Source organism: Leptonychotes weddellii, unplaced genomic scaffold, assembly GCF_054177405.1.
Source record: "Leptonychotes weddellii isolate Sample4059 unplaced genomic scaffold, ASM5417740v2 HiC_scaffold_6329, whole genome shotgun sequence".
NCBI lineage: Eukaryota > Metazoa > Chordata > Mammalia > Carnivora > Phocidae > Leptonychotes > Leptonychotes weddellii.
In genome coordinates this window covers 1-10,271 of record NW_028032085.1, presented here as the reverse complement: position 1 = coordinate 10,271, position 10,271 = coordinate 1, and the positions used below count along the sequence as shown (strand labels likewise).

Below are 10,271 nucleotides of genomic sequence, written 5' to 3'. Positions count from 1 at the left end.
CCCCCCCAAGGATGCGGGCCTCCTGGGTGCAGACGTCACTCCTACCGCATCTGCCAAGCTGGCTCTGCACGCAGTGGGAATGAGGAAGAAGGAAATGGGCCCCCCCAGAACCCCATCCGTATTTTCTCCGATGTTAGCATAAAATAATAGCTAACATTTATTAAGTACGTACCGCACGCCAGGCTCTGTGCAGAGCGCTTCCCCTCCCTCATCTCACTGAATCCTCCCAACACCCCTTTGAGGGAGAGACTGCTGTATATGCCTATTTTCCAGACCAGGAAACAGGCTCAGAGAGGAGCTGATTCCTGAGGAATCTGACATTGTGCTATGACGACATGCTCTTCCCATCACTGTTTATCTTAAAACTGGAGAACTTGGAGGCCTGAGCCCCGGGCCTGGCTCTCGAAAAGTCTGGCGGCTGGATGAGGGGAGAGTAGAAACAACCCCTCCTAGGCTCAGGGGAGTCAGCAGGGCCTGGGGTCACTCGTGGGGGTAGATGTGGGAGGCAGGAATCTTGGCCTGCAGGAGAAAGATGATCGGTTCGATGGAATCAATAATAATGATTTTATTTTTGTTTTTGTCATGTTTGTTATTTTTTCATGCCTGCATTAAGGGCTAGGTGCTGTGGGGATGTCACAGACTTCTTTTCGTGGCAATGCTCTCCGCGTCTTCGTTTTCTGATGGGGAAACTGAGGCCCAGTGTGGCTAAGTGACTTGCCTGAGTTGACACGGGGAAAGCCAAGATTCACTCTCTGGTCTGTCTGACCACACCTGCCTGCCTGGTGATTTGGGGAAGGTGGGTTCAAAGCAGGTTTTTATATTGGTGCAAGTTTGTCCAATAAAGAGGTTCAGGTGTTGTTCATGACAAATCTAACAGGTGTGAACGTGTACCCTAACTCCATCAAACAGATGTAGAAACGGGCTCAGGAGGAGAATTGGATGCCTAAAGTTACACAATGAGGGGGTTCTAGAATCTTCCCCTCAGGCCTAACGTCTGGGGGCTGATGGCCTGTCTCTCTCTAGCCAAGCCAGCTGTCAAAAGCATGCCTCTGTGCCGTTGGGGTGCCACCACCAGGGACAGCAAGCCTGATGGAGATGGAGCTCAGCCCATGGCCACCAAGGGAGGCCTGAAGGTCCTTCTACACTGGGCTGGCCCTGGCGGCGGGGACCCCTGGGTCACCTTCAGCGAGGCCACACTGACTGCAGAGGAGGTCTGCATCCACATTGCACAAAAAGTCGGTGAGTCTGGGGCGTTAGCCCTGTGGCAGTGGTGAAGGTGCTGACAGCAGCTGGGCCCATCCATCTGTCCGTCCGTCCGTCCATCCGTCTGTCTGCCCGTTCATTCAGCAGACATTGAGTGAGCAACCACAGTGTGCCAGCCCCAAATCACTGCCTTTGTAGAGCTGATATTCCAATAGGAAAATTAGCAAGAAACACAATGAATAAGAAAACCATGTGGGAGGGACGCCTGCGTAGCTCAGTCGGTTAAGTGTCTACCTTCGTTCGGCTCAGGTCACGATCTTGGGGTCCTGAGATCAAGCCCCACATCAGGCTCCCTGCTCAGCGGGGAGTCTGCTTCTCCCTCTCCCCACCCCAACTCGTGCTCATTCACTCGCTTGCTCTCTCTCAAATAAATAAGGTACTAAGAAAAAAAAAAACTGGGGGCGCCTGGGTGGCTCAGTGGTTAAGCATCTGCCTTCGGCTCAGGTCATGATCCCAGGGTCCTGGGATCGAGCCCCGCATTAGGCTCCCTGCTCCGCGGGCAGTCTGCTTCTCCCTCTCCCACTCCCCCTGCTTGTGTTCCCTCTCTCGCTCTCTCTCTCTCTGTCAAATAAATAAATAAAATCTTTAGGGCGCCTGGGTGGCTCAGTTGGTTAAGCGACTGCCTTTGGCTCAGGTCATGATCCTGGAGTCCCAGGATCGTGTCCCGCATCGGGCTCCCTGCTCGGCAGGGAGTCTGCTTCTCCCTCTGACCCTCCTCCCTCTCATGCTCTGTCTCTCATTCTGTCTCAAATAAATAAATAAAAAAAATCTTTAAAAATAAATAAATTAATTAATTAAATAAAATCTTTAAAAATAATAATAAAATAAATTAAAAAAAAACTGTGTGGGAGAGCAGAGGTAGATGATGGAGAAAAATTAAAAATTCAGGAGAGGAGCGCCTGGCTGGCTCAGTTGGCAGGGCATGTGACTCTTGACTCCCAAGTGAGGTGGGAGCCACAGAGGACTGTGAGCAAAGGAGGGACGTGACTGGACTCAGGCGTCACGGACGCTCTCTGGCTGCTATGCGGGGAACAGACTGTGGCGGGTGAGGGTGGGAGCCGGGACACCAGGGTGGCAGTGACCTCCAGGTAGGAGATAAGGGGGAGAGGTCAGCCAGGGCCAGATCTTATGGTGCCTTAAATGCCAGAGGGAGGAGTCCAGCATTTACACTTTCTCCTGAGAGCAGTAAGGAACTGTGGAATGGCTGAAAGAGCCCGTAGTAGAGGTACCAAAAGTTATCATTTCTTCTTCCAGAGGAGAAGAAGGTCTGTCCCACTAGACCTTGCTTATATTCCCCTTCCTCTGGGAAATCCTCTCAAACGCCCTTCCCCACAACTGGATGGGGGCCTCATGGTGGATTTCTACCACACCTCGTACTTTCCCGTTGGTGGCTGATCCTTCAAGAGCTCTGATGGGTGTGCTGGGTGATGTGAAACATGCCCAGTAGAAGAAACAGTATGTGTAAAGAGCCCAGACAGCCTGATATGTTTAAGGAAACAAAAGATCTTAAGAGTAACTGGAGTGTCAGTTTCAAGAATTTGAAAAGGGAAGTAGGAATTGAAAGTGGAGCATAATTGTCAGAGTCCAGGTCATAGTTACTATTTTTTTTAAGATTTATTTATTTTAGGGTGCCTGGGTGGCTCAGTTGGTTAAGCGACTGCCTTCGGCTCAGGTAATGATCCCGGAGTCCCTGGATCGAGTCCTGCATCGGGCTCCCTGCTCGGCGGGGAGTCTGCTTCTCCCTCTGACCCTCCCCCCTCTCATGTGCTCTCTCTCATTCTCTCTCTCACAAATAAATAAATAAAATCTTAAAAAAAAAAAGATTTATTTATTTTAGTGAGGCAGGGGAGGGGCAGAAGGAGAGGGAGAGAGAGAGAATCCCAAGCAGACTCCCCGTTGAGCGCGAAGTCTGACTTGGGGCTCCGTCTTACAACCCTGAGATCATGACCTCATCCTAAATCAAGAGTCAGTTTAACCGACTGAGCCCCCCAGGCGCCCCCCAGGTCATGATTATTCTGTGCTGAGGGGGTTGAGCTTTCTCATGGGGCAATGGGGAGCCATGGAAGGTTTAAGCCAGAGAGTGAAACAGATTGGTTCTTTAGGAAGTTGTCTCGCCAGGAGGCAGTCTCCTTCTGTGGGTGGCAATACACTTGGACCCAGCAACTTTGGAAAGCCATTGGCATCATCCAACATTGTTGGAACATCCATTCCCTGAGGCCACACAGTTCCACTTCTAGATATTCATTGTTCAGATGCTCAGCTCATGTGTTCTAGGAGACACATAAGAGAATGTTCGGAGCTGCTTCATGTATCTTAGTGAAAAGTGGGAGACCGTCTCAAAGTACCCTCTATAGGAGAACACACAAATTGCAGTAAGGTTGAATGCTGGAAAGCTATACAATCAGGAAAAAGGAAATTAAGCCAAAGTTACACACATCATTTGTGGAGTGTTTTGGGTTTTTTTTTTATTTAATTTTTTTAAGTAATCTCTACACCCAACATGGGGCTTGAACTCATGACCCCAAGATCAAGAGTCACATGCTGTACCGACTGAGCCAGGCACCCCTCATGTATGAGGTTTTAAAACCTGTTGTAGGGGCGCTTGGGTGGGTCAGTCATTAAACATCTGCCTTTGGCTCAGGTCACGATCCCAGGTCCTGGGATCGAGCCCCACATGGGGCTCCCTGCTCAGTGGGAAGGCTGCTTCTCCCTCTCCCATTCCCCCTGCTTGTGTTCCTGCTCTTGCTCTTTCTCTCTCTGTCAAATAAATAAATAAAATCTTTAAAAATAAATAAATAAGGGGCGCCTGGGTGGCTCAGTCGTTAAGTGTCTGCCTTCGGCTCGGGTCCTGACCGAGCCCCGCATCGGGCTCCCCGCTCAGTGGGAAGCCTGCTTCTCCCTCTCCCACTCCCCCTGCTTGTGTTCCCTCTCTCGCTGTTTCTCTCTCTGTCAAATAAATAAATAAATCTTAAATAAATAAATAAAACCTGTTGTAACATGAAAAAGTAAATTGTAGAAGGACACCTTTGTGTAATATTGCATTTAGAGTTTATAACATTTGAGACTAGGTCACAGAGGATATGGGAATGATAAACTGTAGTTCGGGAGTATGGTTAACTCTTTGTGGGAGGGGAAAAGAGGTGGATGTAGGCAGGGGCAAGTTTTATGTCTTGTGGCTGTACTTTGGTGTTGATAAATTATTCTGAATGGACTTAGATAACATTTTCAAGTGATGTGTATAAAAGGATGCCTTGGGTAGCCGGTGTGGGGAATGGCAGCAAGTCTGGAGGCTGGACTAGGGCTGGGCTTTGGATTTGAAGGATCCCAGAGATGGAGGATGCGGAAAGAGCAGGCCTTGGGACCCATCTGACGTGGGTTGCGGGCAAAGTGGAGAACAAGGACCAAGTCCTAGCTTAAAAAGCTGGGCAGACAAGAGGCAGGTCTGGGGACCTGGGATGAGGCCCCTTTAGAACAAGGCACGTCTAAGGGGGCTGTGATGTCCAGGGGGAGACAGCCAGGAGGTAGTTGAGTATTCCTCCAGGGTTGGAGTTCAGAGACAGACCAGGCAACGTGTCAGCAGTTTGTAGAGTTGGGCTGGTCGGTCTGGTGTAGGTTCTTGCTGAAGTTAAAAGCAGCCCCCCACATTTTCCTGGGTCAAGACAATGAAGGTTTACCTAAAATCTAATGCAGGTCAGATGATTCACCTCTGTCTCGAGGCTTTGGCACAAGGGGTCTCTAACATCCCTGAGGCAGAGGAGATGGTAAGAGTTTATTTCCAGGCCTAGAAATCTGTGTGTCCCTTTCGCCAACATCCCATTGGCCAGAAACTGGTCCTGTGGCCCCATCCCAGCTGCAAAGGGGAATGGGAAATGTAGTCTGTGAAACCACAGCCTGGTCACCATGTTGCATTGTCCTCTGTGGGCAGGAGGAGGCCCAGGGAGGGAAGGCCTGTGATGGGAAACAGCAGGTCTGGGCGTCCACAAGGCAGATGGCAGCAGATGCTGCCTCCTGACCCTCTTTCTCTGTTCCTGACCCTCTGTTCCAGGCATCACTCCGTCCTGCCTCAATCTCTTTGCTCTGTTCGATGCCCAGGCTCAGGTCTGGCTGCCCCCAAACCACGTCTTGGAGATCTCCAGAGACATGAGCCTGACATTGTACTTCCGCATGAGGTGGGTGATGACCCCTTGGGAGCCTTGTCCCCTTTTGTTCTGTCCCCTTGCTCCCCTGCACCCCACCTTCCCGGAACTGGTCTAAGTCCACGCTAAGCCCCAGCTGCGACCTCTCCATCCCGTCTTGCAGGTTTTATTTCCGGAACTGGCATGGCACGAATCCTCAGGAGCCGGCTATATACCGCTGTGGGCCCCCAGGGCCCAAGTCTTCCTCAGAACAGACAGAGCAGGGGATGCAACTGCTGGACCCAGCCTCCTTTGAGTACCTCTTTGAGCAGGTGTGTGTAGGGCTGGGGAAGTAGGACTATTTGTGAGGGACTTAAGGGTAGTTGAGGAGCCCCCCATCTCTCCCCAGTTCACTAAAGCTAATAGATTTCAACTCATGCCCTCTTGGATCCTTTGGCCACCTGAACCGAAGGGTCCTGAGACACAGGATTGCACGGGAAAAAGTGCTGTGATCAATTCGTGATGTCTGCCACAGGCCGAGAGTTGAACAGAGGAGGCATGCGTGCTGTGTATTTGACCTTTCCGGAAAACGGGTTCCCTCCCATCCCCAGGGTGGACAGAAGCTGGGGAGCGAACGGGTGCTCATGCCTCCCTTTCTGCCCAATCCCCCCCAATCCCCAGGGCAAGCATGAGTTTGTGAATGACGTGGCATCACTATCGGAGCTCTCGAGCGAGGAGGAGATCCACCATTTTAAGAATGAGAGTCTGGGCATGGCCTTCCTGCATCTCTGCCACCTTGCTCTCTACCATGGCATCCCCCTGGGGAAGGTGGCCAAGAAGATCAGGTGTCTGGGAATGGGGCGGGCACGGGCGTCTGGGAGCCGCGAGAGACCTTGCAAACTGCCGTGTCTTCATTCGGCACTTATCTAGTACCTGCTTTATACCTGTCGTGTTAGCAGCACTAGTTCTGGGTGTTGGGGCCACAGTCGTAACAAGTCAGACAGCAGCCACTGTCCTCCTGGGCTCACATCTGGTGAAGGAGACAGGCAGTAAACAAAATACAGAAGTGAAAGGTCCAGTGCTTCCAATGGTGATAAATGCAGAGGCAGGCAATTAAGCAGGAAAGGAGGAAGAAGGAGAGCGTCAGAGAGGGAGGGGTGTACAGTTTCAACTTGGGTGGTCCGGGACTTCCTCACTGAGAACGTAGCATTCAAATTCAAAGGTGTGAAGGAAGTGAAGGCGGGAGGCTTGCTAGTGTCTGGGAGAAGAGCATTCTAAAGAGACGGCACAGGCCGTGCAAAGACCCTGAGGCCTGCCTGATACGTTGGAGGATGTGTGGCTGGAGCAGAGTGAGCTTGGAGAATTCCTTAGGATTCTGGGGAAGGACAGACACAGGAGTGTGGGGAGCTGGGAGCCAGCTGTGGGCTCCGCCGTTGCTGTGAGGGCCCGGGTAATCAGGGTACACTGCCTGGAGGAGGTAGTGGGAGATGCGGATCTTTGAGGACCAGCAGTCCTTCTTAAAGCATGCATCTTTCCGTCCCTGTTGCGTTATCACTCTGGAAGACTCGGGCCGGGACAGCGAAGTCCAGGGTGCTGGCAAGCCCAGAGGAAGTACCCTCTCTAGCCTGGATGGCAGAAAACGCTTCCCGGGGGAGGTGACATTTCTGCTAAGACCTGAAGGTTGAGTCAGCTTTATCCCGATGTGGAATACATTGGCAAAGCATTCTAGGCAGAGGGAAAAGCATATACAAAGGCCCAGGGGCAGTAGGCAGCAAAGGCCTGTTTCTTGGGGATCTGAGCTTGGAATACGAGGGCCCGAGAGCAGGAGTCCACGAGGCTCTAGTCAGGCGGCCTTTCTCCCAAGGGCCGTTGGGAGCCCTAGGAAGCCTGGAAGTGGGGACAGGAGGCAGCTAAAACCTCGAGCTTTAGGATCCCTCTGGTCAAGGGGTGGGAGAGAGGGACGTGGAGAAATCTGTTACGTAAGGGAGCTCTACTGGTTTGGGTGCCGGGCAGGCAGTGAGGGAAGGCGTGAGGGGGTGGGGCTTTGGGAGGAGCAGAGGGAGATTATCTGTTGATAATCATAACTCCGGTGATAAAGCAATATGACTTCTCCAACAGTGACAGCCCCTGATGGTCACATCTTCCTTAGGATGTGCCAGTCAGCCGCCCTAATTGTCTCAGCCTGGAGCTGGGCCCTGTCTGACCCCACCTTATGGAAGAGAAGACAGAGCCCTTTAGGGCCTGAGGAGGTTGTCCAAGAGCTGGGATTTTAGCCCCCTCGTCTCCTCTGGAATTCTGACCCCTCCCAGCCTCCCTGCGCCGGCCCTTCCTTGTGTTCTTGTCCGCCCTGCATGACAGCCTGCCCATTTTCTAGACGAGGCAGCTGAGGTTCAGAGAGGCTAAGCCACTTGCCCAATGGCACCCAGCTAGGCCTGCAGCCCCGGGCTCCTGACCAGCCCTTCCTGGTTGCCCCCCCAGCTTCAAGGACTGCATCCCACGCTCCTTCCGGCTGCAGATCCAGCAGCACAACGCGCTCACGCGGCTGCGCCTGCGGAACATCTTCCGCAGGTTCGTGCGGGCTTTCCAGCCAGGCCACGTGTCGCAGCAGGTCATCATGGTCAAATACCTGGCCACGCTCGAGCTGCTGGCACCCCGCTTCGGCACCGAGTGCCTGCCCGTGTGCCACCTGGAGCTGCTGGCCCAGGCCGTCGGGGAGCCCTACTACATCCAGGACGGCGGGCAGGCTCCCCCAGAGCCTGGGCCGGAGTTGGCCACCGGGCCCCCCACTCATGAGGTGCTGGTGACGGGCACGGGTGGCATCCAGTGGCGGCCGATACAGGCAGAGGTGAGCAGAGTGCCTCCTCCATCTAGCGGTCCAGGTCAGGCTGGGGCTGGGGCTCCTGCTCAGCTTTGGCCTTGGCCTCTGAGGGGGACTGCCGTGAGCCTTTTCCCCACGTGGCTCTGGGCTATGTCTGTCTGTCCCCTGGGGTGGTTTTTTGGGGAGTGTCCTCTGTCTCTACCCCCTGGGGACCTAATTTCTGGGGTCTGCACCTCTGAGGAGTCCCTGTCTGGTATCTGGGGGTGCGAGGGCCTGGCTCTTCCTGTCTTCCTCCCTGAGGTTCTGGCTTCTGGCGTGTGGATCTCTTGGGGGAGGGTCCCCATCCCATCTGTGACACAGACTCGAGTGGGGATGCCTGAGGAGCGTCCCCGGTCCCTCCAGCTCTGGCCTCCCCCCAGGGAGAATGTGTGGGAGACTAAACGGGCATAGCCCTGTTTCATCCACCTGCCCCACGTGCTGGGTTTCCAGGGTCCCAGAGGCGACGGTAGCAGCAGCAGGAATCCCCGTGCTGGCCCATTTGGGAAGAAAACCAAGGCCCCGGAGGTGGGCGGCCAGCCCGCGGACAGGCCTCAGGAAGCGCCCTGGGCCTACTTCTGTGACTTCCAGGATATCACGCACGTGGTGCTGAAGGAATGCCACGTCAGCATCCGCTGTCAGGACAACAAGAGCCTGGTGGGGCCTGGGGCTGGGGGCCTGGCAGGGGGTGGGGGCGCCTCTGGCCTGCGAGGCCTGCCTGATGTCCATCCGTCCGTCCCCACCCCACCCCCCACCCCCCGCCCTTGGCCTGCAGGAGCTGACCCTGCCTTCCCGGGCCATGGCCCTGTCCTTGGTGTCGCTGGTGGACGGCTATTTCCGCCTGACCGCCGACTCAAGCCACTACCTTTGCCACGAGGTGGCTCCACCACGGCTAGTGATGAGCATCCGGGACGGTATCCATGGACCTCTGCTGTGAGTGCCGGGGATGGGCACGCGGGTGACGGGGGGCGAGGTGGCGGCCGCCAGCTAGACTGTCAGCTCTAGGCACGGGGAGGCGTGACTGCGGTGCGTGCGCCTGTTCCTGTGTATTCACGTCTTGGTGCGCGTTCATGTTAGTGCGTGTGTGTTCGCGTGTGCATGTGTGGGAGTGCGCGCACTTGCGTGTGCATGCATGCAGATGTGCACGCCAGGGGTGTAGGGGGAGAGAGGGCGCCCGCGGTGGTGTGGACACGTGTCGTGACGGTACCGGGGTTTGGGACTGTCACCGTGCACTTCTGCACGTTTAGCAGCCCGCCTGGCGCGTGGCCGTGCTTTATGACTGCGTATAAAATCGTCGTTGGCTGTCGTCGCGGGTGATGGGATGGGTGGTTTTTGTGGAGCTGTGAGTTGCACAGACGCTGGTGGCCATTCTCACGTCCGCGTGAGCGTTCACATCCCTGCGGGTGTGTGTCTGTCCCGGTCACTGGAGGTCCCTGCCTGTGCGGCTCCGTCCGGACACGTGGGGTGGAGAATGTGCGGTGTCTGGGCTTCAGGGGCTCCTCAGACATGCGTGTGGCCGTCCTGCATGCTGCTGGGTCAGAGGGTGTGACTCTGAGCTTATGTGGTCATCATACCTGTGCCTGGCTGTCCCCCATCCTACCTGTGACAGCGGGACTAGCCGTTGAGATGTCTTGAGAGGTCTGACCCCTAGGAGCCTAGTCTCTATGCCAGAGGAGGGTGGAGTGGCCATTCTGTCTCTTTTTTTTTTTTTTTTTAAAGATTTTATTTATTCATTCATGAGAGACAGAGAGAGAGAGAGAGGCAGAGGGAGAAGCAGGCTCCCAAGGAGCAGGGAGCCCGACGCGGGGCTCGATCCCAGGACCCTGGGACCCTGACCTGAGCCGAAGGCAGACGCTTAACCATCTGAGCCACCCAGGCGCCCGCCATTCTGTCTCTTGAGGGCCAAGGTAGTGCCAGGTCACCGCCCAGTGTGCGCCCCCCCGGTGGGGGTCTGTGGGCCCCATCCGCGGGTGTCCTTGTCTGTTTGGGTGACTATGACGGTACCGTTGAGTGGGTGATGCAGAAACAGTGGACCCCAC

At 54.8% G+C, this 10,271-nt stretch overlaps 1 protein-coding gene across 1 annotated transcript; it reads left to right on the top strand.

The window, feature by feature from the left end:
• Nucleotides 1-55: 55 nt before the first annotated feature.
• Nucleotides 56-9,185, top strand: LOC102728033 (non-receptor tyrosine-protein kinase TYK2). The gene is made up of 8 exons (XM_081811215.1): nt 56-796; nt 1,024-1,239; nt 5,309-5,432; nt 5,563-5,710; nt 6,060-6,223; nt 7,857-8,223; nt 8,686-8,889; nt 9,008-9,185. The coding sequence occupies exons 2-8, from the start codon at nt 1,044-1,046 to the stop codon at nt 9,167-9,169; spliced, it is 1,365 nt and encodes a 454-aa protein (XP_081667341.1). The 5' UTR covers nt 56-796; nt 1,024-1,043; the 3' UTR covers nt 9,170-9,185.
• Nucleotides 9,186-10,271: the final 1,086 nt, after the last annotated feature.

Bases quoted from the DNA above. Each gene is read 5' to 3' on its own strand.
- LOC102728033 (XM_081811215.1), top strand. From the start codon at position 1,044: ATGCCTCTGTGCCGTTGGGGTGCCACCACCAGGGACAGCAAGCCTGAT. The intron at 1,240-5,308 runs GTGAGTCTGGGG...CCTCTGTTCCAG, and splicing joins CCACATTGCACAAAAAGTCG to GCATCACTCCGTCCTGCCTC. The intron at 5,711-6,059 runs GTGTGTGTAGGG...CCCAATCCCCAG, and splicing joins TTGAGTACCTCTTTGAGCAG to GGCAAGCATGAGTTTGTGAA.